Below are 26,004 nucleotides of genomic sequence, written 5' to 3'. Positions count from 1 at the left end.
GGTGCTACCCTCGCCCGGCGATTCTTTCCGGGCTATTTCGGGTGTTTCCGGGTCTCCCGAAGAGCGCTCCAATCCGGAAGCAAGTTCCGGGGCAAGGTTCTCGGTAACTTCCGGCAATCGCCGGAACCCCCGGCCGTGTCGCGCGAAACCCCCTCGGCAATTTCCGCCGAGAGGAAGGCGATCGTCGTTCTTTCCTCCTCCCCGCGCAAATCATTGGACTGAAGTTCGGGCTTTTTCGGGACACGCTCGGCTCTTTCCGTCCCTCCTCCCGAGTCTCCTCCCCGAGGTGAAAAATGGAAGCGGCAACATTGGATGTCGGGACGGGAGGAGGCGCGTGTTGAGCAGGGAGCGGACTCAGGTGAGAACTCGGCGCCGGCTTTCCGGGGAATCTTTCTTGGGAGCGTCACCCGCCCCCACCCTGTCATGTTATACATAGGAGGGGAGGGAATCGTGGAATTGCAATGGCAGCCCCTCCCGTTGTGGCATTTGCACAAATGAATGGGGTGTTGGTGGTGGGGAAAGGGTTAGTGACGAAACCTGACCCTCCCTCTTCACCGCCACCTTCTGAAATCTCGGGGCTATATTTGCACTTAAATCAGAACTATGCTTAGGGCTGATCTTTCTGAGACGTTCCACGTTTTCGGAAGGTGAGGTGGGTGGACGATTGCGGGGGGGCTCCTTATCAGATCAAAAACGGACACCCCCCCCCCTCTCCAGGAGGTGGTTTCTGAACCAGAGGTGGTTCAGATTATGCCCCCTGGTGTAAAAAAAAAAAAAAAAAGGAAGCTATTTGCTGCAACATTTTTAATTAGTTACTGGGATGTTTCCTTTTTTTTTTTCCAAATACATTTTTATTAAGGTTATACACATAACAAACATACAACCAAATACAAAAGAAAAAATTGTAACAAAAAAAAGAGTCAAGATATACAAGCCAACTTTATCCTCTCTCTAACTATACAAAGATAGATTAATCTGGCTATTTCACAAAACAGTAAAAGATAAAAAAAAAAAAACAAAAAAACAAAACACCCCCACAGAAACCGCCTCCTGGACTTCCTTCCATCCTTTTGGTAAGTATCGAATATCTGCTTCCATTACGTATTTGATTTTTAATCTATAGGCCTAAATTCACACGCTGGTAGTATTTGTTCTGACCCCGCCAATCACATTAAGCATTTATTCCAATATAGTTCCAGTATTTACTCCAATTTTTCAGAGATTTCTGTTCATCGTGGTCTCTTAATTTACCTGTTAATTTATCAAGCTCAGCATATTTTATCATTTTAATTTGCCAATCATTTATATTGGGGATAGTTTCCACTTTCCAATATTGTGCCAATAAAATTCTCGCTGCTGTGGTGGCATAGAGGAATATCGTTCTATCTTCTTTCTTAATATCTTTACCCGTCATTCCCAGCAAAAAGGCTTCGGGTCTTTTGGGAAAAGTGTATTTAAATATTCTTTTAAGCTCATTGTAAACCGATTCCCAAAAGCCTTTCACCTTTTTGCATGTCCACCATAGATGATATAGGTCACCCTCCACCTCCCCACATTTCCAGCATTTCTTATCTTTTAGTCTATACATTTTGGCCAACTTCACAGGGGTGTGGTACCACCTATATAGCATCTTCCAAACATTTTCTCTCAGAGACATACATGCTGTAAACTTTATGTTACAATTCCACACTTCCAGCCACCTTTCAAAATCGATGTTATAACCAAAGTCAATTGCCCATTTAATCATTGCCTCCTTCACCTCCTCGTCCTTTGTATACCACTCTAAAAGTATGTCATAGATTCTAGATAGGGTTTTGTTTTTACCTTCTATTACTTCTACATTGAATTTTGATTTTTTGTCATCAAAACCCAACTTCTTCTTGTCCTCTTTTAGCAAATCATTCACCTGGTGGTATTGCAACCACCCAGTGAATAGATTTTTTATCTCTTCATAAGGTCTAAGTCTTGGCCCTTGGTCTGTTTTTCTTAACATTTCTTCATAGGTGGCGTTTTTTTCCTCCATGTTTGTTTTCTTCACCGTTAAAACCACAATTGGTGAGATCCACCATGGGGTCTTTCTTTCAAGGAGATTTTTATTCCTTTCCCATGATTGGTATAAAGGTCCTCTAAAAATATGATTTAGAAAGCTCTTGTGGACCTTCACTTTCCCATACCAAAGGTACGAATGCCATCCGTACCAATTATTAAAGCCTTCTAAATCCAGTAAATCTCTATTCTCCAGTTTTATCCAATCTTTTAACCAAAGTATGCAGGCCGCTTCATAGTATAGACTTAGATCCGGGAGAGAAAAGCCCCCTCTTTCTTTTTTATCTATCAAAATTTTCATTTTTATCCGTGGCCTTTTCCCCTGCCAGATATACTTTGCCAAGACTCTCTGCCACTCTTTGCATTGTTTTAGGTCTTTAAGTATGGGGATGGTCTGGAATAGAAATAGCATTCTAGGCAGAATATTCATTTTGACAACAGCTATCCTCCCCAAAAAGGAGAGTTTCATCCTCCCCCAAAATTCCATGTCTTTCTTTATACTCCTCCAGGTGACATCGTAGTTATCCTTATATAAATTTATGTTCTTAGCTGTGACCCATATCCCAAGATACTTCACTTTCTTAGCTACTGCAATTTCCGTCCTTCTCTCTAAATCTATTATTTCTTCCTTTGTTAAATTTTTAACCAACATTTTGGTTTTATTTTTATTTATCTTAAGTCCTGCCACGGCTCCAAATTCGTCAATCTTTAGTAAAGCTTCTTTTACACTCTTTTTTGGGTCTTCTAAAGTTAGTACGATGTCATCTGCAAAGGCCTTGATTTTATATTCCCTCTTTCCTACCTGCACTCCTTTTATTTCTGTTGCCCCCCTCAGTCTCTCATTCAATATTTCTAGTACCGTTATAAACAGTAAAGGAGACAGGGGGCAACCCTGTCTAGTTCCTTTATATATACCAAAATATTCTGTTGTGGTGTTGTTTATTACCAATTTTGCCCTCTGTTCCTCATATATTGCTTCTATCCCTCTTCTAAATTTCTCTCCCATTCCCATCGTTTCCAGACTTTTCTTCAAGAACTCCCATGAGATGTTATCAAACGCCTTTTCAGCGTCTATAAATACCAAGGCCGCTTGTCTGTCTATACTCATATCCAAATATTCAATAATATCTATCAGATTCCTTACATTTTCCCTTAATTGCCTCCCTGGAAGGAAACCCGTTTGATCTTTATGTATTTTGTTGTTCAAAACCTTTTTTAGTCTTTCTGCCATTATGTCTGTGAATAATTTATAATCATTATTTAATAATGAAATTGGCCTATAGTTTTTCACTTCCAGGGTATCTGCATCTTTTTTAGGAATCAAGGTAATATATGCTTCCTTCCAGGTGTTCGGGATCCTTCCTTCCTTTAATATATTATTCATCACTTCTCCTAGCACTGGGGATATTTGGTTACTTAGTGTTTTATAGTATTTGGCCGAAAGGCCAAGTTACTGGGATGTTTCCTGCCGGTGTATTAGTGGATCCTAGTTTCATTGCTTAAAAAATGGTAATAATGTCATCCTGTGTTCGATTCGACATTCAGGTTCTTCTCAGATTCTACAAGTTGCCTTGAGTTCCATCAGGGGAAATATATACAATAATATTCTCATTTTACATCCTTTAGCTGATAGAAGGTTTGAACCCAGGTTTCACATGTAAACATCCCCAGCCCACCCCCTATCTTCATTCCCACGCACCATCAGGGCATTCCTGACTGGACACTCATATATTCAGCTTCCTCTCTCCATCTTCTTCCAGAATTCTCTGTTTCAAATCTTCTCTTGTAAGGTCCCTGGTAGTTTGAAGAAGCAGCCTTCATAACCTCCCCTGCTGCCAGCATATGGGATCCCAGGACATAATTCTCACTCTGCTCACTTTCAGTTGGTCATTTGTGTTGTGCAGTTCCTCATCTCCAGCATTCGCAGGGTCTTTTCCATCTCTTGTTTACTTCTGCTGCTCTTCACGAGAGCCTGCCACAGTTTTGCACAGCCCACTGTGGTGTTGCAGTCTTCTAAAGTGATTGTTACATGCAGGCACTTGGAGCAGCGCCATTTCCTGTAAGTTCCTATTGCACCATCAACACCCATTTGCCAATACTCTGCCTTCAAGGCATGCCTTGGTCCCCTCATTTGTATAGGCTGTGTCGCTTTCATAGCCGTAGGTGGAACACGTGGAGCAAAACGCCAGGTTCAATTCGTGGCACCTCCAGGGGACGAATTTTGGCAACTGTTCCTGTGGAAGTGGAAATAATAGTTTTGGCAGGTATCCTTTGCCCATTCCTTTGATGGGAACCACATTTTGCTGTATTTATAAAAAGGAGCAGAATTGATAGCGAGGGAGGAGGAGGAGGAGGAGGAGAGACCAGGATCAGGGAAAGGGAGAGTAAAAGAGAGACACAGTCACAGACACGCCCCTTCTAAGATATTACAACCATCTAAGTTTCCTCTGAAGTTCCATTATACGTAACAGAACGTGCACACATTTCTCTTGGAAATGTGCCCCTAAATGCTTAGATTTGGAGCATACAGAACAACTGCTTTGCAACGGGTTTGGGTCCCTTTCAACTCAACACTTCAGTGATTTCTGAATGGTTTTCTTCGCATACACTTTCTCCAGAGTGACCCTAGGAGCCAATCCTCGGTGGCTAAAAAGCTCCTCTTTCATGCTGCTTGGGCGACTCTTAAGACGCTGGAGGCCAGGGCCCTGCTGCAGACATAGTATAAGGGGTCTTCAACGCTCCACACCCCACAGGCCCTGAACCACTACACCCATGTTGCAAGTTAGCTATTGAGGGTACTTTGCTTGTCTGGAAACATCAAGGACTGACATTACTGGTCTTGGCAAAAGTTATGCCATGAGGCCTAGGACCCTCGTACCTACGGGACCACCTCTCCTGGTATATCCCACAGAGGACCTTACGGTCTTCAAACAAAAACATCTTGGAGGTCCCGGGCCACAGGGAGGTTAGGCTGGCCTTGATCAGAGCCAGGGCTTCTTTGGCTGTGGCCCCGATCTGGTGGGACGCTCCGTCACAAGAGACTAGGGCCCTGTGGGACTTGACATCTTTCCGCAGGGCCTGCAAGACAGAGCTGTCCCACCAGGCCTTTGGCCAGGCCACAGCCTTACCCCCTCTTTTGGTAATCCTCATAGTACTCTAGCCCAATGGTTGCCATTAATTTAATTTGATTTTGAATTGATTTTAAAATGGATTTAATTTACAATGCTGTGTTGCTTTTATTGTTGTTAGACGCTCTGAGCCCGGCTTCGGGGAGGGCGGGATATAAATAAAAAATATTATTATTATTATTATTATTATTATTATTATTATTATTATTATTCCCACTCTTGAGTTTGAACCCCACCCTTCCCCAAAGCCCTGTTTCTCTCTCCCTGTCTCCTGAAGGCTCCTTCGCTTCTCCCAAGGCCGCATAATTCCTCTTGCCTGTGTTTCTTCACCGCTCTTCCCCTGCCCCGCAGGATGTCCGAACCGCTGCCCCTGTCATACGTGACCGCGCAAGAGATGCGCTGCCTCTTGCACTGGCTGTCGGGCTGGGCGCCGGCGCAACGAGAGCAGTTCCTCCGCGACCTGGTGGACAAGGCCGTTCCTTGGAAGGTGCTCCCCCTGCTGGAAGGGCTGGCGGGGCTCAGCGTGGGACCCGGGAAGCCCCCCTCCATCTTTGAGTGCCAGATGAGGCTGTGGGACCAGTGGTTCCGCAGCTGGTCGGAGGCCGAGCGGAACGAATTCGTCAGGCAGCTGGAGGAGGCCATGCCGGATCTGGCCTCCCGGTTTTACCAAGAGGTGGCGGCGACTGCTGGGCAGGCGTAACAGGCTGAGTAGTGCCTCACCCCACTCAAAAACATTATGCAGTGACTACTTTTACATTCCTCACGGTTGTGCCAGGTCCTCCCTCTCCCCACCCCCCAATTTTCTGTGACTGTCAGCTGTAGGGAAACAGAATAAACATATATACCAAATGCAAATGGTTGGTTATCCTGAAATGAGTTGAGCCATCTGTATTTCGCTCCTGTTTTTTGATTGTCTTTCATCTGCCACTAACCTCTCCCTACCTGCAAACAGAAATGCAAGATTGCTTTATTATTATTATTATTATTATTATTATTATTATTATTATGTCGGTCGCTTTATCTTTCCCAGGGCAACCCAAAGTGACTTACAAACAAACAAGCAGTCCCACATACAGTCATACCTCATGTTGTGTCTTTTTGCGTTGTGTTCTGCGACAACCCGGAAGTACCGGAACGGGTTACTTCCAGGCTTCGCCATGCCTGCAGAAGCGCTAAATCGCGCCTTGCGCATGCACAGACATGGCGCTTCTGGGTGCGAATGCTTCGAGTTTCGGACGTGCCTTTGAGACGGAGCTCGAGGTTCCACTGTACATACAATAAAACCAAGCAGGGGAAGAAATGCGTTAAAAACATCCCACCCACAGGCAGTTAAAGGCTCTTTTGGTTTGAGTAGAAATCACGTTTAGGAGAAAACTGAGTTGAGAATATTTGATCTTTTATTTTATTTTATTTTTTGACCCTTCCCACATAGGGCATTGATTGCCTGGGGGGGATGATCTTCTGTTTTTCCTGTAGCACAGATGTCTAAATCATTAGCAGCAAACCTTTTTCGGGCCAAGGATTCCATTGACCATCACTAAGTTTTAGGGGAGGGGCATGGCAGAGTGGGTGTGGCCAAAAATGTAAAAATAAGTGGGTATAGAACTGGCGGAAATGACTGGCAGAATCCGAGACCAGGGAGAAGAGTCAGTGGAAGAAGATTGGAATAAATTTAAAGCTTATTTACTTAATTATTTTACAATAATTAAAGAATGTTAGAAGGAGGCTGGAATGAAGTTATGTGGCTTTAGCAGAAATGTTATAAAGGACTAAGTAAAAATAGACTGTTAATGGATGAAAAGAGGGAAGGTAAAGTTACATTATATTAAGATAAATTATAGGATAAAAATTGGGAAAGATGGAAAGGATTTGCTGAAATAGCTAACCGAACTACAATACAAAAAAGGGAGGTGTGAGGAGGTCAAGGAAACAAGTAAAAGAAAGATAAGTTATGGGAAGGTTCGTTGTGTTTTTTAATTGTTTCTATTTTTTTTTTCTTATTGTGACGTGTTGTCTAGTTTTTGCTTAACTTGGTGTTTTCTTTTTCTCTTTTTGTAACCTTTAAAACCTTAATAAATATTATTTAAAAAATAAAAGAATAATTGGGCATAATGGGAACTGCAGTTCTCAAAGCCGCCTTCATCATCTGTTCTACACTATTTTAAATGTTTTTCTCATTCATTATTGCATTCACTAGATATCTTTTAATGGACAACTGAATGGGAAATGGTACAAAAAACCTTGTGGATTCCCAGAAGGGAATTTTCTGGAGTTGTTCTTTTTTAAAAAAATAATTAAGAATATATATTTTTTAATTTAAAAATAGGGTAAATATTGGGAAGCCTTGAGACACACATTTTAAAAAGCTTTTCAGCCGGGAGGGGCAAATACTGTTGTTGTTTTTTAACAAAGTTGCAAATTGGGGGGGGGGGGGTTGTAAGTCCCACAAAAATAATTGAGTTGGTAGTTATGACCTGTGGGAATTGGTCAGCCACCCTTGGTCTAAATAATATGGGCTATAATATCTGCCCTTTCTAAGCCAGTGGAGGGCATCTGTTGAAACCTTAAAATAAATAAAACACTTCTGTCTTTGTTAGCCCCCTTAAGATCAGGAAGGTCACCGTGATCAAATTTAATCCTGCTCCGCCAAGAGACCAGCTTTAGGTTGGCTGACCAGGACAAAGCCTCCTGAGTACCTTTCTTTAAAAGTTTGCTTTGCTGGCAGCTGACTTAAAAATAGGAATGTGTGCTGGAGAACAATCAAGCGTCTGTATCAATGGGATTAGCTGTTTTCAGGCAAGGGAGGCCCTGTTTGAGAAATCACAGGCAAGCTGTGCCTTATGACAGAGTTCCAGCAACCTCTTAGAAGCCATAGCTTGGATATTAAGCCCGTAATTAATACAAATACCTAACAGACTGGAATGCCTGTAACGTGTCTGGCTGTGCATATCAACAGACAGAAACACACGCACTCTTGCAATTATCGTTGAAATGGATTATGACGCCCTACAAGTCTCAGGAGTGGTCCGAAGGTGTCCACATTTGCGTTGATTCAGCGGCTGGACACACACGGAAACCATCTGTAGCTCCCAGGTAGATTCGAGTTCCCTTGTGGGAGAAAGGCGGAACAGGAACGTTAACCAATAAATTGATTTCTGCCTTTTGCAGTTTGCACCCAGTTCCCCCCCCCGCCCCCGTTCCATTAACATGCACAAGGCCAGGTCTACACTAGTGGTCAAAATTGTGGAAACCTTTTGGGAAAAGTGTCTTTCTGAGGTTTGATGGCTTGTAGCACTACCGTAAAATTACATATCACTGGAAAGATAATTTCATGAAGAATGTAATACAACAATGTTTGTTCAATTATCTGTATTCTATCAAAAGCTATAGCCAAGTAATCAGAAAAAGGAAGCACAACTTGCTTAGGTTGATATGCAGTATAGAATCATAGAGTTGGAAGAGACCACAAGGGCCATCGAGTCCAACCCCCTGCCAAGCAGGAAACGCCATCAGAGCACTCCTGACATATGGTTGTCAAGCCTCTGCTTAAAGACCTCCAAAGAAGGAGACTCCACCACACTCCTTGGCAGCAAATTCCACTGTCGAACAGCTCTCACTGTCAGGAAGTTCTTCCTAATGTTTAGGTGGAATCTTCTTTCTTGTAGTTTGGAGCCATTGCTCCGTGTCCGCTTCTCTGGAGCAGCAGAAAACAACCTTTCTCCCTCCTCTATGTGACATCCTTTTATAGATTTGAACATGGCTATCATATCACCCCTTAACCTTAAATATACTTTAATAGTATGTATTACATTTGTACAGTGATAGCTTAGTTTTTGAACAGCTCTGTGGTCAAATGTTTCGGAACTTGGATGCCGAAAACTCAGAAGTAAATGCCTCAGGTTTAGAATGCACCTTGGAAATCGAACAGGAAATGAGGCTTCCGCCTTCAGTTTTCAAACATTTCGGAACTCAAATGGACTTCTGGAACGGATTACGTTCGAAAACCGAGGTACCGCTGTATACGGTCCTTCATCCAAACATCCCAGGGCGGTTCACAACAGAAAAATACAAAAGGAGAATGTTGTTGGCAGCCGTCTGCCTCACCTTTGGACGGTTGCAGCTCCTGCTCTTGCTGTAGGGACCGATGCTGGGGAGACATGTTTTGTTGCATCTGGGGCAGATGAAGGCATCTGGTTGTGCTGCTGGAGATGCACCCTGGCGTTTCTTCTCTCTGTGCTCCTCCCAGCAAGTCATTATTCCTCTGGTCACTGCTATGGATACAAGACCTGACCGTCTGTCTACAGGCACGGTGGTTCCTCTGCAAGGGATTCCTACATTCTTGGGGATCCTGCCATCTTGCATTCTGTGGACATCACCAAGCCAGCGTAGAGATTGCTGAGACAGGGGTGCAAACATGCTGGGAATGTAGGCTTGGTTGAGCACACCTTTGTTAGAAATTCTGCCCTGCCCTGTAAGACCCCAATTTCTCCTGACGCAGCGCATGTGGAAGGTGTTGAGATGTCACTTCTAACGGTTTGTTGTAGGAAAAACTGCTCCCTTTCCCTTATGGGGTATTCCAGAGCCCCTACAGAGTCCTTAAGTGGGTCCCCTATTGGTAGGAGAAAATAACAGGCCAACCAGAATATACTGAGAAGCAAAGCGGCTAGTAAGCCTTATCTTTATTAAAGGAACTGTTGTAACAGGGTCCCCACTCACCACACGCAGGAGGGAGAAGAACCCTGAGCAATGGTGCGCAAGCCCCTATATAGACTCTTGAAATTGCCCACCCTGTAGCCCAAGACCCCCCCCCAAAAAATCATACATACTTCACAGAAGGAGGCAGCCTACAGCAGAAATCCTGCCTACCAGGATACCTGATAATGGTCACTGATTGCCTTACCTGGGCAGCCTGGCCAGGTTGTGATGGTTAATACTTTAGTTCCTGAATCCAGGTCACAGGCTCACCCTATTCGTACACAAATACGCTCTTAAGGCAGGGTTTGCAAGCAAAAAGACAATGGGAAGGCTTTCCCCATTTGCCTCCCTTACTGCGGAGGAATATTTGAGGTCACTGGGAGAGTCAAAATGGCTTCAGGATTGCTCCTCCAGACACATGGTTCATATATGTAGATGCGTGTGCATTTATGAATATTTATTCTATATCTGAGACCTCAGAATTCTTATAACAGGTTATATGTTGCCCATGACTCACTTCCATAAATTGGCGTGCTCAACATCTCGGTACTGGACGTTTGCATCACGTTCTCCCATACTCTTTTGGAGAGGCGAGCCGTTGCCGTAGCTGACAAAATGAGATGCAAAATACATAATAAATACATAATACATAATAAAAGAATACAATACCCCCCTCCTACTTTCTATTTTCTCTGCACTGCATGATTTCAGGCAGTGGCGTAGCGTGGGTTGTCAGCACCCGGGGCAAGGCAAGTAATTTGCACCCCCTAACCCATGGATTTGCGCCCCCTAACCCTAACCCCCAGATGTTGTGCCCGGTGCGGCCGCCCCCCCCTGCACCCTCCATGCTACGCCACTGATTTCAGGCACTTATCATGCCCCCCCTTTACTTGCCATTTCTCTAAACTAAAAAGGCCCAAATGTTGCAACTTTTCCTCATTGCAAAGTTGCTCCATCTCCTTGATCTTTCTTGGTGTCAATAGGAGAGCCTGTCTGCTTTTGGTTTGCCCCAGCCCTGAGGCAAGACATCTTGTCTGCCGATCCCAAAGCCCTTGGCTGTGTTTAGGTAGGACCCGCAATAAATCATATGAGAAGCGAGATAAGAAGGGGGGGGGGGACACACAGCAAAGCGGTCATGTTGCAACAGTCCCAGGGCTGCTGTAAATAAGACGCTGTTGATGCAAAGCCCAGACGAACTTGTTGACTTCTCTGCGAAGACAACAAGCAATGATGCCGTAATCTTAGACTCTGAACTTCGTGGTCTTGTGGCAAGTAGGCAGATGGGCTCTAGACTAGGGTTACCAGACGTCCCCGGGGATAGTCCTCAGATTTGCAAATCTGTCCCCGGACAAATTCCGTCCCTGGAATGTCCCCAGATTTGCAAATCTGTCCCCGTGAAATGTGGCAGCTGCAGTGGCAGCCTCAGCAGCCTGGAGCTCAGCAGCCTGGTAGCGCAGCTGCTCGCTGCTGTGGCACCTGCCATTTTCCCTTGCCGGACGTCCCCATATGATGTGTATTGTGTACATAGGATGTGTCTTGTGCAATCTCCTGCCCCCTTTGTTTTGACTGATCAGGGGAGTCGTGGGCGGGCGGCTATTGCCCAGTTTTTTAAAAACTCTGCGCATTTATGTTTCACAGGGTGCGAAATAAGAGCTTTGCACCTTTATACAATATGCATGTGTTATGTACTGAATTGAATAGGATCCAAACTGCAGCAGTCTGATTGGTCCTAGAACAATAAGATCCAAAAGGCAGCAGTCTGATTGGTCCTAGAACAATAGGATTCAGAATGCAGCAGTCTGATTGGTCTTAGAACAATGCAGCAGTATGATTGGTTGGCAGGAACCACCCAATCATGCTCCAGATAGAAGTGAATCCACAACCTGATTGGCTTACAGTAGAATTCCAGAATTAGCCAATCATGTGCAGCCCATTGTGTAAATAATGTATATAAAGCAGATACTTTGAGGGGACTCTCATTCATTCCTCCTCACCACTGTGAGCTGAATAAAGAGCATGAAATCACTTTGCGACTCTGAGTATATTTCAGCATGTATGCTTGGGCCCAGGGTCTTTTGCCTCACCATCCCAACTACTGACTCCCTGTTGCTACTCAGTCCCCCCCCCCAAAAAAAGTATCCCTGGATTCATTGGGAAAAATCTGGTAACCATACTCTAGACACGTTGCTTAGTTCTCCTTACGTTTGGGGAGATTTGCCCCAAAGGCCTATCTAGAAGACACTCACTGACCAGAAGTGGGCAGTTTCCAACCTTTAGGTAAGGATCAGGGAGAAAGTCAACAGCGCTTTCTAAAGCAATATGCTCACCAAATCAGCCATCCTTCAAAAGTCGCACATCTCTCTTCTTCCCCCAAAGTATTTTTATTACTTGTTTTCGAGTTGCACATCTCTGTATGCTACACTTCAGTTCTCCAGTGGAGTTACTGTGTACAAAAACACATTACAGTGGTACCTCGGGTTACATACGCTTCAGGTTACAGACTCTGCTAACCCAGAAATATTACCTCGGGTTAAGAACTTTGCTTCAGGATGAGAACAGAAATCGTGCAGCAGCGGCGCAGCGGCAGCAGGAGGCCCCATTAGCTAAAGTGGTGCTTCAGGTTAAGAACAGTTTCAGGTTAAGAACGGACCTCCGGAACGAATTAAGTTCTTAACCCGAGGTACCACTGCACATTAAAAGGGAAATGCTTTGCAAAAATGTGCATATTACGGTGAAGTGTACAATGAAATGCGTATATTGGTGAAAATAGCATGCAAGATGCATTATAGGGGGAAATTGCTTTGCAAAAATGTACATAGAGTGGAGCCGAAGCCTATGGAACTCCTTCCCACCTGAAATTAGACAGGGATATTCTTCGCGTTACTGAGACTTTTTCTGTTCCAGCTGGCTTGTTTTTATGTATGTCACTTAGAAACATCAATGATCACACATACACATGTATGAAAGCGCACACAAAAATGTTATTTAGCAGACAATTGCACTAGAATGGTGACAAATATTCACGACGACCCCCCCCCTTTAATTGCAAATTGTTACAACTAAATGGAGAACTGAATTTACGATTGGAAAAATGAGAAATCGAGAAAACTGGAATTGACAGATCCATTAATCCCAACCGTTCCCAGGCCAGAGATTTTGCCTCTCTTTTACTTACACAGGCACATGTTTTCCCTGTTGCATTCAGACAGGTGTGGCCAGTAATCATTCCTTTCTTGCTGCAATATAAACACAATAAAATACAGTGGTACCCTTGTTTTAAGAACAGCTTAGTTTATGAGCAACTTGGATTAAGAACGCTGCAATCCTGGAAGTAGGTGTTTTGGTTTGTGAACTTTGCTTTGGAATAAGAACATGTTCCGCTTCTTGTTGAGTGTGTTCCATTTGTAAATTGAGTCCCCCGCTGCTATGGGAAAGCACACCTTGGTTTAAGAACGCTTTGGTTTAAGAAAGGACTTCTGGAACGGATTAAGTTCATAAACCAAGGTACCACTGTAAATAAAATCTCCTTCTGCTTAGACTTAGACCTTTGGCCTTCCAGTTGTTCTCTGCTGAGTGAAATTACCTTAGGTGGGGCTTACAGGAAATTTTTGAGGAGGGATGTGAGCAGGCTGACTTCTGCATTGCCGTGTCTTTTTTCCCTGTTTGCACTCAAGTCCTTCTCAATTGCTTCCTCTCCTGCACGCATGCACTTTCCTTCAGGTGCCGTCCTTCAGAATGTGTGTGTGGTTTTTTTTGAATATATCTTTATTAATTTAAAATAAATACCTTTATGAAAAAACAGATGGAACAAACAAACAAACAAACAAACAAACAAACAAACAAACAAGTAACAGAAAAATCAAACAAACCACCACAATATAAGATACAACAAGATTAATATAACTATCATCATATATGGAATTGAAAGCAATTATAAAACTTGGGGGGGGGGAGTTAAAAATGACTTCCAATTAATCTCACTGGACTTTGTCTGTCCATTACTTTATTCTGCACAGTTACATATTTCTTATATAGTTTCTTTTTACTTCCCTAGGAACTTACATTCATACAATACAGGGATCAGTCTAATTCTCCAGGATGTTTCCTTTTATACCATAGTTTTCTAAATATTCTTTAAAGATTCTCTGTGTGTATGTGTGTGTTTATGTGTTAATCTGGAGCAAGGAAGAACAGATGGATCATGTCGACAACAGCCGGCGACATGCCTGCTCAGCTGCCTTGCAAGCCAAGCCTTGCAGTGCGTGCCTAAAGAGCAGCCCTTGAAGGCTCTAAGCACAGAATTGTAGATTTCTAGAGTTGGAAGGGATCCCAAAGGTCATCTAGCCCAACCCCCTGCAATGCAGGAGTCACAGCTCAAGAATCCATGGCACGTGGCCATGTATGTACAGTATTTATTTGAGAACAGGATGCTGGAACTAGATGGGCCTTTCTCCAAGAGCAGCTGAGGCAACTGGCAGAAATAGTAAGCCAGTCGTCCCAGATTCGATTCCATGTATTGCCAGTTGAAAGGATCCAGTAGCAGCGGAGGGAAATACCGTATTTTTGGCACCATAAGACTCAATTTTTTCCTCCTAGAAAGTAAGGGGAAATGTCTGTGCGTGTTATGGAGCGAATGCCTACAGATGGCAGGGGGACCTGCTGCAGTCGTGAGCCGAAGATCCATGGTTCCCCTTCCTTCCCTCCTCCGTGGCTCGCTTTGAAACAGCAAAGCGGGAGAAGAGTGGGCAGTGGGGAGGAGAGAGGGACAGGGAGCCTGCTTGCTTCAAAGGAGCAAAGTGGGAGAGGAGAGGAGCCTTCTCCTCTTATACCCCTCTTCTGTATTATTAGCAGCATCCTTCTCCACCCACCCCACATGTGTTCCTTCTCCCCTTAAACCCCTCGCCTGCATTATTAGCAGCACCCTTCTCCACCCACCCCACACGTGCTCTTTGTCCTTTGAGTGCTTTTCCTTCCCTCCCTACCTAAAACGTGGTTACAAAGCACGGTTCCACATGGATCTTCAGGATTTTTGCACTGGGTCACCCCAAATTCACCATCAGATCACATATCATGTCCATGGCTACAGCTTGCACCAAAAAAATCATGCACCAACTGTTGCCTGGGGCCGCAGTGGTGCAAAAATGTGGTTACAAAGCATGGATCCACATGGATCCTCAGGATTTTTGCATTGGGCTACCCCAAACTCACCGTCAGATCACATGTCTGTGACCACAGCATGAATCACAAAAATCATACATCCACTGTTTCGTTTAGAATATTTTTTTTTCTTGTTTTCCTCCTCTTAAAACTATGTGCGTGTTATGGTCAGGTGCGTGTTATAGAGCGAAAAATACGGTAAATACATTTTTTTGCTTGAGGCCTTGGAGGCAAATGCCTATCAGGAACTCCTGTGTTAACTCCACTCGTGGCCACCAGAGGCCCTTGCAGCCCTGTCCCAAGTTTGAGGCTCAATGGCTGTTGGTTTGATGCTTGCAGGCCTAACATTTCACAATGTATTTCGCAGTGGTTTTCAAACAGTGTCCTGGGATCCCTGGAGACATATCAGATTCTTTTAAACATGTTTGGCCCAGGGCCTGAGGCAAAGGGCAAGATGGCTTCTTGCCCCCCCCCCAGCTCCGAAACCAACCCCAAATTCCACCCACAGATTGGTAACTTTCTCTTCCTTGAACTGGGGGGGTCTCCTGTGCTGCGAGGGATCTCGGACCTTTTCCCCACAGGGACCACTAGAGAAGGGTGGAAATGACTGAGACCCCCTTGGGGCAAGCCATCAAGATATGTGGGATATAAATAGTAAAATGATCATGATGGAATGGGGCGCCCCTATTTTCACCGGAGAAATGTCGGAACGGATTCTCCCCTCTCCCTCCCTCCCATTCCCCTTGAAACATTTCAGGAGAGGAGTTTCGCAAACCCGGCCGGTTGCAATGAGCCATGGCCTGGGGGGTGGGGAGACCTCAACGGTGTGGAAAGAGGGAAGGTGGCGGGTAGGGGGCCATTGCGGCTTCCGGGAGGGTTGCACTTCTACCGTGGGCCCGGCCTCGGACGGTTGGGGGGACAGCTGGTTTTGAGGGTGGACGTCTGTCTCTCCACTTGGGGCTCCCAGCTCTAGTCTGGGTTGGGGGGCGAGGACACCCTTGCGAGGTTGAGTTGGGGGGGTGTTTGTAGCAGGATGGGGGAGCAGAACAGCTTGTGGTTTGTGGCAGAGTTCCTTCTCCTTCTCGGTGGTGTAACAGGTTATTTCACAAGATGACGCAAGGCTTACCTTGAGGCCGGCTCCTTTGCACCCCTGCCTGGACGGGGACAGCGAGCAAATTTGGGATACGAGGAGCCGAACTCTCGGCAAAGAGGGAGATGAGAAAACCCCAAACCCCGAGTACCGGGGGCTTCCGCTAGGTGCAGGGGGTCTCTTGGGAGATGCACGAGTCCAAGGGAGGCAGGGCGGCTAGCAAACGTCGCTTCACCTCCATCCAGAAAGTTGCTCTCCAGAGGTTGTAACATCAACCAGAGCTTGTGCAACCCTTGCGTGTGTGTGTGTGTCTGAGAGAAACAGAGAGAAATGAGCACAAGGAAAGGGGCCCTGGAGCCCACAAGGCAAAGAAGAATCTAAGCCAGCGGCCATCACCAAGCCCAGACGGGGGGGGGGGGGGCATATGGGCCAATTGGCCTGGGCCTCCAATTCCAAAGGGGGCCTTGGTCAGCATACATTCCCTATGTATTTTTAAAAAGCACTATTGTACAGTGGTACCTCAGGTTACATACACTTCAGGTTACATACGCTTCAGGTTACAGACTCCGCTAACCCAGATATAGTGCTTCAGGTTAAGAACTTTGCTTCAGGATGAGAACAGAAATCGGGCTCCGGCGGCGCAGCAGCAGCAGGAGGCCCCCTTAGCTAAAGTGGTGCTTCAGGTTAAGAACAGTTTCAGGTTAAGTACGGACCTCCGGAACGAATTAAGTACTTAACCCAAGGTACCACTGTATATCTATATTTTCCATTTTGTCTTTATATGCAGATATGGTTCAAGCCTTGAAATAAAATTATTTGTCAGCATAACTTTTGTGAAAATTATTTATATACAGTACTTACTTATAGACTTCAGTTATCCCCAGGGTAAAGAAAAGGGGGGGGCACATTGTTTACCTGGCCCAGGCCTCTGCCTGGCTCTGCAAGGCCCTGGCCATCATCATATGTCAGGGTGTAGAGAGCTCTGTAAGCGACTGTCAACCAGTTTCAACCTGATGGCTCTTGAGTTTCAGGATTATAAAGGAAAGTTTCTCTTCGTCCAGGTTCAAGGCAAGAGATGAAGCTGAGTCCTGCCAGATGAGGCCCAAGGCCTGTCTAGTCCGGCCTCTGGCTGCTTTGCAGGGGCCAAAGATGCCTTTGGGGAACCCTTAGGAGCAGATTGTGAGAACACGCCCTTTCCTCCTGCTGCTGCTATTCCAGGCACCGAGTGCCAGAGACAGACCTGGGTAATAGGGCGCCCCGCCCACCCCCAACCCAAAGCCATGAATCTGTTCAGTGCCCTTCAAGCGCCATGCTGTGGGTGCCAGTTCCAAAGTCTATTTGCTGCGTGAAGGACTTTATTTTATCCGACCTGCATTTCCCAACATTCAGATGCATTGGATCTCAGCGAGTGTTGTGAGAGAGGAGAAAAACTTTTCTCTACGCGCTTTTTCGAGGGCATCCGTAATTTTATATAAAATTATATCGTTTCCCCTCTTAGTCACCTTTGCCCTAAACGAAAAAGCCCCAGATGCTGCAACCTTTCCTCTTAATTATTTTGTTCCATCCTCTTTGTTATTTCGCTCACCCTTTTAGTCCAGTGGGGTTGAAAAATAAGTTATGGAATTTATCAAATGCCCCAAAATTGGCATTCTGGGGTCTAAAACTGGGGTCCACGTTGAGCTTGAGGCCCTCTTGCAACTCCTCCCCCCAATGCCACAAATCGGCTCTGTATAACCCAAGGAGAAGTCTAGGTTTCCTCCAGGTGACAAGAAGAAATGGAGGGTCAGGTTTTATAGGGAAAGCTTTGCCTACTTGATGCCCCCCCCCAATATTCTGGGCTGTGCAGCCTGGAACTGAAGACAGTTGTAATTCTAAGCATCTGGAGGGCACCAGGCAGGCAAAGGGAGAGGATGCAGCAAGGAGGGGGATCTGAGTTCGAATCCCGGCTCCAGGTTTGAAGGGGCTGTTACGAAGTGTGCCATTTGCACACAAGTCTGCAGTTCTCATTTTAGGATTTTTAGAGATGTAACCTGGGCGTGTGCCCTGGCAATAAGTGCTTTAAGGATTTATGCAGAAGTCAGACTACTCATTGAAATCAATGATCTCATATAACAGGGCTCTGAACTAAGCAGCCTCCTTCCTGGTGGGCTTATTTGACTGCAGAGGACAGTGGCACTCCAAGCAGCCCCATGTGGCTTAACTGAGCCGCCATTTTGATTTTATCACAGCGCCCTGGAGCATTGTGGGAAATTAAAGCTGGGTTTAAGGTGGGTGGCCGAGTAGGCATAAGGAGTGGTCACAGCTGTGGGCCCTGGCAGTTGCCCAAGGATGCCAGCTGCCGGTGCCGTTCCACCCTGATCTTGTGAAGGATCTTGTGACGGTCCCACATTTTGCAAAGGTGGCTCTTTCTTGATTTAAAGTACTTTGCTACTACAATTTTTGCATGGCGATTGAGGACTAGCTTGGCCTGGCCCTTGCGCTGAGTGCAGAGAGCACTGGATTGAAAACATGCCATGCATAAATTGGTCCCCACTTGCTCCAGCCTTACACCCTAATTATCTTCCCCACAGCAGCTCAGTGGTTTTGCATATGCGGCCCCAGGTTTGGTCCTTAGCATCTCTAATGGAAAGAGCCCTGCATCTCTTCCATTAGCAGATGGGAGCAGATGGGCCGTGGGTGCAATTCCTGACGTAGGAAGCTGCCTCATTCCAAGTCACTATTGCCCTGTTTAGCTCAGAGTTGTCTACATTCCGCTGGCAATGGCCGCCCAGGGTCTAAGGCTGTGAAAAATACCTGGAGATGTTGAGGTGGAATCTGCACACACTGAGGGCCTTCTGGTGGTTCCCTCCCTGCGAGAACTGAGGTTACAGGGAACCAGGCAGAGGGCCTTCTCAGTAGTGGCCCCCCGCCCTGTGGAATGCCCTCCCACCAGATGTCAAAGAGAACAACAACTACCAGACTTTTAGAAGACATCTGAAGGCAGCCCTGTTTAGGGAAGCTTTTAACGTTTGATGCATTACTGTCTTTTAATATTTTGTTGGAAGCCACCCAGAGTGGCTGGGGAAGCCCAGCCAGATGGGCAGGGTATAAATAATATATTATTATTATTAAGTCAAGAAAGGTACCCGGAGAAGCCTACAGCCTTCTGCATGCAAAGCAGAGGTTCTGCCACGGAGCTACAGCCCTCCTCCAATTCCCTCCTATAAAACAAAACAACACATCACTAAAGCAAACATGTGCCATGAGAGACCCTTTTATTTACACACTCAAAATTGCACGCACCCACCCCCCTCTCGATTTTAAGTGCCGCCACCTCCTTCCTCGCTCCCCACCCCACCCCAGCTGCCTTCAGCTGCAGCCCCCAAGCCCTTTGATAAGCCCGGCCGCCTCAGGCATCTGGCGGAAAATGTCACGGAGGGTCTCTGTCTCCTGCACCAGCTGCTCCACCCGGCTGCGCAGCCTCTCGTTCTCGCCCAGGAGCTCCACCATGCGCTGCTGCGTCTCCAGCACCCGGCGCTTGGCCTTGTCGCGGCTCTTGCGCACGGCGATGTTGTTGCGCTCGCGGCGTAGCCGGTACTCCAGGCTGTCTTTGTTGACCGATTTCTTCCCCTTGGGGGTGCAGGGAGGGGACGGGCTGCAAGGGGGGCCCTGCGGAGACACAGAGGGAGGAGCAGGAAGGGCCAAAAGTCAGGGATTTTATTTGCTTCGTACTCAAAACTATTCAAGTTTGCAGGTTTCCGAAACAGCTTGCAAAAGTGAAACGTGACCATCCTTTGGAACTCTCTGAATTTTGCAATGCAGTTCTCCAGGCAATCAGTGCTTACAAAAATGCATGTTAGGGTAAGGTAATAATGACTGTATTAGCAAAACAAAACCCCAAAAAAACATATAAAAATGCATTATATTGGGGAAATATCTTGCAAAAGGTGTACAGTAGTCAAAACTGCGTACAAAATGTGTTTACTAGGAGAAAAATCATACTAAAAGGCCAGTGAATTTTCATGAAGAGTCTTGCTGAAATCTCACATTGTCGCAGAGATGCAAAGAATGGAATTTAATATTGGAAAAAACAAGAAACCAAGACAGTTGAAATGGATAGATCCTTCCATGGGTTAGGGACAATAGCACAAGTGTGTGTGTGTGTGAGAGAGAGAGAGAGAGAGAGAGAGAGAGAGCGCGTGCGCGCGCGCACATCAGGCCTCAAAACCCACAGCTGGCCAATACTTTTATGAAACCAAATTTTCACAAAAGTGTAGACACACACACACACACACACACACACACACACACACACACACACACAACAAACAAACAAACAAACAAACATATGCTTAAAGTGTAGCCTGCTTTAAAACAGTATAAAAATTAATACTTAATACTGTAATTGGATCATTCAGATATCACTAATAGATCATTTAAAACAGATTTTAATAATAATGATGATTAATTTATTTGATTTTCTCCGAAATGGATAAATCCGGGTTAATTGGGGGAAAGATACAGGTTGGCATTTTAATGCCAACAACGTGGGTGAACACTGCGAAACATTTGCCTGTAAGAGGCATCACCCATCCCAGAATATGCAGCTGCCTAGAAACGCCCTCCGTGCCAAGATGGAGATTGCCAGTTGTAGGAGGGCCCTCCCAGATGCTCCAGATATTGACTCCACACCCTTGGATTCTGGGATAAGCAGCGGCAGCTGGTGACCATTGAAACGGGTGGGGCCGTAAGTGGAACCACAGCCAATGGCTGGCAGAGACACAGCAGATTCTAGTTTCGTCCCCACCTTCCTGCCTGCCGAGCTCTGCAAAGATAACCCTAAGGATAACCCTGCAAAGATAACCCTAAGGAGGACTTGGAATGCATGCATGCAAGAATCAAAGAAATAATCAAATAAATAGCAATAAAATAAGGAAAACAAGGTAGGCAGGTGGAGGTTGGTGGGGCTGTGCCTCCAGTTGCCCTTATGGGCCCAGCCTGCTCTGGAAGCAATACCTACCCCCCATAGAATCCTAGAATTGTAGAGTTGGAAGGGACCCCCAGGGTCATCCAGCCCAACCCCCTGCAAGGCAGAAACCTGGTCCCCCATCCAATCTGAAACCAGACCAGACCCTGCTTAGCTTCCGCACGTGTGCTGGCAGTTTTATTGCTGCGCCACTACTAAACCTTGTTTCTGAGAAAGTCTGTGCTTGTAACACAGATCCTTGGTTTAGGTTAAAGGAAGTCACTGTGATATATGCCTTCTTCCATGTATCTGGAATCTCTCAGGTTTTTAATATCCTGTTCGCAGTGTCTTTTAATGGTGGCATTAAATAGTCCTGCAATTTTTTTTGTAATACTGTAGCTCATGTGGTCCCTGTGTTTTACCTAATTTTGCCTGGTCGATCGCTTGTTCCATCATAGATCCTTGGTTCTCTGCACATCATTTCACAAAATCATCTCTCGTTCACTCGCAGTCATGAGAAGGGCCCTTTAATGGAGCTGTTGAAGGAGGGTGTTTTTTACCTCTGTTAAGCTCAGCTCCTTCCCCCTTTTTCTTGGTGTGGGTTACAGCTTATATCATGCATTTATCCCAGTGTTGCAGAGACCGCATTCACAAGGGCTGACAAGGGACATTGGGGTCCCAGATTAACAGGGCAGGCAAGTCAGGTTTTAGGAATGGAGGCAAACACTTCAGGACCTATAGTTCCAGATAGAAAGAAACTGGGATCCAAAAAGAACTCATTTTTGTCCCCTCTCTTGGCTCCCTTAAAACCTCTCCTCGAAACCCACCTTTACTGTGCAAACTTTGGCAAAGCAGGCCCTTGTCCAGAGGCAACAAATATGGTGCAGATCTCTAGACCTTGTTTAAATGCATCATCCCTAACTGTTGGGGGGGCTGGAGCCCAGCAACATCTGGAGGGCACAACATGGGTTACCCCCTTCTCTTGCCCATGCACCCAGTCCCTGCTGTAACTAAACCTAAGTATGTGCAACCGACCTAACTGCATCTTCTTCCCATCTCCCACTGTCTCTCCACTTCCTTCCCCTTCCTCTGTTCTCGGCTGTGCATTAGGTTATAGATTTAAGACCCCAAAGGGACAGGCTTGCCCCCTACTTTCTTTTTACTCTCTAAAGCACGTTCAATAACAATAGTTAACAGTAATAAATACTCGGAGAAGATTGAGGTTTGGGGGATGGGGTGGGGGAAGGAGCTGTGCCAGTGTGGACAGGTTTTGGAGTCAGGAGGAGCTCAGACCCTAAGAAGAGTCTGCAGGATCAGGCCAGGGGCCCAGCAAGCATCCTGTTCTCACAGTGGCCAGCCAGTGGGAACCTCGCAAGTAGGTTTCGAGCACTAGAGCACTCTCACCTTCCTGTGGCTTCCAGCGACTGGCATTCAGAAGCATCTCTGCCTCCAACCACAACAGGAGGACTTAGCCAGAAGGGTGAGTAGTCACCAATGACCTCCAAAGTGGGGGGTCACCATTTTTTGGTTATAGAGTTGAGAAAGTCTCCAAGCTGGGTGAGGGTGAAAGCAAAGCTGGGAACAGGGGGACCGTGCTTCTCCTCCTTACCTTGAGGACTCTCAGTGCTTGTCCGGCCCGCATGCCAGGCTGAGCGAGGGCCACCTGGGCACAGTGGGCTGGCGAGAAGTGCATGGGGCTGTACGGGTGGCGCCCACCTGCGCGACCGGCCTCGCCTCCTCGTGGCTCCTCCTTGACAGCGACCGGCCGTGGGTCGAAGGGACCGAGGACCTTGCGCTCCCCTCCGTAAGACAAGTAGGGGTATGGCTCCCCAGGGAAGAAATTGGAGAAGGGGGTGCTTGGCTTGGGCCCCCTCTGCCCGGCCCCCTGCAGCAGCTCCGAGAGCAGCTGCTCGTCTCCAATGTAGGAGGCCAGCTCCGACTCACAGAGGGGGCCCAGGTCCGTTCCGCTGGGCCTGGCAGGGGGCATCTCCAGGGCCTGGTATTGCCGCTGCTCACTGCCCTCAAAATACCCTCCCTGGGACATGGCGCCAAGTGGAAATCTGAAATTCCGTGACTTCTCTCCTCTGTGTTTTCCGGGTCTGCTAGCGGCCCCAATGCACTCGTTCCTTGCCTTCCTATATTTCAATGGCTCCTCTCCCAGTTTCTCCAGAATTATTATTATTATTAGTTGTTGTTCTTAATGTTGCTTGTTGCTTCAGCTTACGTGAGTCTCCCTTCCTCTCCAGCTGATTCTTTGGTTTCCTTCTTTGACACAGATTTGCCCTCCTTGACTTTTAAAATCTTGTTTGCTCTTTCGTTGCTCCTTTTTTCGGAATGTCCAATTTTCTTCCTTCTCGGTTCCCCCCTCTACCTTTTCTTTCCGTCACTGTCGCATTCCTCTTCTCATCTCTGCTCCTTTCTCCCCTCTGTGAACCGTTCCCTCTTTCTGCAGGTCTGCAGCTTCTTCCCTCTTTCTCTCCGTCTTCTTCCTTCCCTCCTTCGTCTCCCTCCCCCTTCCTTCCTCTTTTTCTGAGGTGAACCCCTGCTCCTGTGAAGAGCAATTCGCCTCATCCACCCTGGCAGTCTCTCTCCCATGATCCTCATCCACTTCAGGAGGGTCTTCACATTACTGTCAGGCAACGTTAATGTGTGATCCTGGGGGCACTTTTCCTCCCACTCCCCACCAGCCATAAGCCATAAGCCATACCCTGCCTCACTCAGACAGCACCTATCACCACTTGGGATCAAACCTGTGACCTTCTGCATGCAACAATACAACTTTTAGAAGACATCTGAAGGCAGCCCTGTATCGGGAGGTTTTTAATGTTTGATGTATTATTATATGTGTTGGAAGCTGCCCAGAGTGGCTGGGGCAACCCAGCAAGATGGGTGGGGTATAAATAATAAAACTATCATCATAATCACTATTATTATCATTATTATTAAGGCAGGTGCTCTACCACTGAGCTATGCAGAGGCCTGAGGAACCTGTGTCCAACCTGGATGTTGCTGAACTACGGCTCCCATTGCCCCTGTGGATGGTAAATGACAGAATTAAACCAAAGAAAGAAATGGGGGCACATTTGCACAATGGTGTGAAAGTTTTGTTGCAGTTTTGCCAGTGTTTGCACCAGAGGGCTTGCTTCTGGAAGCCCCCTTGCCACCTATCAGGGGCCATATTGAAATTTGCAAACGTTTGCCGTAGTTTTCCTTTGCGGTGTCTCTGAACACCAGCAGGTGGGGCCCCGAGGCCAGTAGTGCAACTGCACTGAGATATGGAGCAGTGCAAACCAACCAAAAATAGTTGTTTTGAGTTTGAAAGGGAAGGCTTGCCCTAGAAGCCTTTGGTGGTGTGCCCACTCACCTGGTGTGTAGAGCTTTTACTGAAGGATGCTTTGGCAGAGAACTTCCAATTAATTTGGTAATGACCTCCAAAAGTTCCTCCTGCGGGAGGCCCAGGCAGGTTGCCCTTGCATAGAAAGTTGTCAAAATCACTTCACTCTGCAGTGAAAGAACCAGCCTCTTTTATAATCGCCACGGTACCATGTAGATCACCATATGGAAACACGGGGTAGGGATTTGCCACATATGAAGAAGATGTGGGGATAGACTGCCCGTGTCAGGGAAGACTTAACTTTCACCTGTTTTGTTTCCCTTTCTTATACATTATAGATTGTCTTTCCTTTGGTAACTTCAAGGATACACACACACACACTTCTCCCCCTGCCCTCCATTTTATCCATAGAACCTTGTGAGGTTGCCTTAAGATGAGAGTGGCTGGCCCCAAATCAGTCAAGGAGCCTTGTAGCTGAGTGGATTCGAACCAGCCACACGTTTAAAACACCATGACACCGCTTTGACCATCGTGGCTTCCCCCAGGACTCATGAGAACTGCAGTTGGTTAGGGACGTTCAGAACTCTGAAAATTGTAGCCCTGTGAGGGGCATAGAAGCCTCTTCACAACTCTCTCAGCACCTTTAACGAACTACAGTTCCCAAGATTCTTTTTTTTGGGGGGAGGGGGAAACAAGACTGTTGGGTGGCTTAGCTCTATAAACATAAGGTGCAGGTGTGACCTGAGTCTCCCAGCTGACACGCACTCTAACCACATGGGCATTTCGGCCATCAGACCTTTCCCTCCTGTTGTAGGGGTAAAGCTAACTCTCTTGCTCATCTGACCATCTTCAGTGGTCCTTTGGAGGCTTGCAACCCTGTCAGTCCAGCTGGCTCCAGCAGCAACAGGACACAATATTATTCAGGATTGTGCAAACCCCAAAAGCTCTGAAATGGCATTTCTAAACTGGGTGAATGGGCAGTGTTGTCTTTAGAACTCAGCAGGGAGGAGGATGGGGGCAAAACTATGAGTTGGCTCTGCCTTTCATTGGCTCTGGCTCCACCTGCCATTGATGTTCCTACTCCCACTGTACCAGTCCCAGCAGGGACCAGGCACCAGTGAGACCTGTCAAGGCCTGTTTCCCATCCCAGTGAAATATAACCACTATGTTCTGTTCCCACTACTGTACATCAGGAACCAGTTGCTGGAGGAGGGCTGTGTACTACATGCCCAGCTTATGGGCGTGAAACTAGGCAGACCTTCAATTAAATCTAGTGGGACTCTTCTCATCTTCTTGGAGGACAGGGGTAATTTGTGGGTGTGAGGGCCATTCCTCTCCCGATAGTGAAAGTCTTCGTGCCCTACCTTCTCACATTGCAGTGCAGGAATTAACCTTTAAACCTGCATTTCCTCACTCCGTAAGGTCTCTCTGATACTCCTGAGTCAGTTTCTACCAGCATGCTATGCCAATGAAAATATTACATCGCCTTCTGGCCAACGTGCTCTGGAAATGGAGGTTTATCTTTCAAAATTCCATTGAGTGGAAAGACTGGCATGCCCGATCAAAATAGCGCAATACTTGTCAAGGTGGTAGCAATCTCTGTGAAATA

General features: G+C 46.4%; 2 protein-coding genes and 1 long non-coding RNA gene across 4 annotated transcripts; 1 reads left to right on the top strand and 2 right to left on the bottom strand.

Moving 5' to 3' along the window:
- Positions 1 to 222: 222 nt before the first annotated feature.
- On the top strand, positions 223 to 6,029 carry LOC309327384 (uncharacterized protein C14orf119 homolog). The gene is made up of 2 exons (XM_081836623.1): positions 223 to 358; positions 5,526 to 6,029. The coding sequence occupies exon 2, from the start codon at positions 5,527 to 5,529 to the stop codon at positions 5,872 to 5,874; it is 348 nt and encodes a 115-aa protein (XP_081692749.1). The 5' UTR covers positions 223 to 358; position 5,526; the 3' UTR covers positions 5,875 to 6,029.
- A 1,517-nt stretch (positions 6,030 to 7,546) lies between these two features.
- Positions 7,547 to 11,241, bottom strand: LOC309327385. 2 transcript variants are annotated; one of them, XR_014150527.1, is made up of 4 exons: positions 10,764 to 11,241; positions 10,387 to 10,476; positions 9,279 to 9,445; positions 7,547 to 8,282 (listed from the first exon to the last, which is right to left on the bottom strand). It is a non-coding gene; the product is annotated as an uncharacterized lncRNA (long non-coding RNA). The 2 variants fall into 2 exon arrangements; XR_014150528.1 differs by having other exon boundaries at positions 7,548 to 8,282; positions 10,800 to 11,239.
- An 8,175-nt stretch (positions 11,242 to 19,416) lies between these two features.
- On the bottom strand, positions 19,417 to 25,951 carry CEBPE (CCAAT enhancer binding protein epsilon). The gene is made up of 2 exons (XM_081836620.1): positions 22,671 to 25,951; positions 19,417 to 19,764 (listed from the first exon to the last, which is right to left on the bottom strand). The coding sequence occupies exons 1-2, from the start codon at positions 23,103 to 23,105 to the stop codon at positions 19,465 to 19,467; spliced, it is 735 nt and encodes a 244-aa protein (XP_081692746.1). The 5' UTR covers positions 23,106 to 25,951; the 3' UTR covers positions 19,417 to 19,464.
- Positions 25,952 to 26,004: the final 53 nt, after the last annotated feature.

Source organism: Podarcis erhardii (genome assembly GCF_964252035.2).
Source record: "Podarcis erhardii genome assembly, chromosome: 13".
In the NCBI taxonomy this organism is placed as follows: Eukaryota; Metazoa; Chordata; class Lepidosauria; order Squamata; family Lacertidae; genus Podarcis; species Podarcis erhardii.
This window is presented reverse-complemented; position numbering and strand designations above follow the sequence as displayed.

What these genes read in the sequence shown, in the direction of transcription:
- LOC309327384 (XM_081836623.1), top strand. Translation starts at nt 5,527, where the DNA reads ATGTCCGAACCGCTGCCCCTGTCATACGTGACCGCGCAAGAGATGCGC.
- CEBPE (XM_081836620.1), bottom strand. Translation starts at nt 23,105, where the DNA reads ATGTCCCAGGGAGGGTATTTTGAGGGCAGTGAGCAGCGGCAATACCAG. An exon ending in AAGCACTGAGAGTCCTCAAG is followed by an intron (nt 19,765 to 22,670) that starts GTAAGGAGGAGA and finishes GTGTCTCCGCAG; the next exon opens with GGCCCCCCTTGCAGCCCGTC.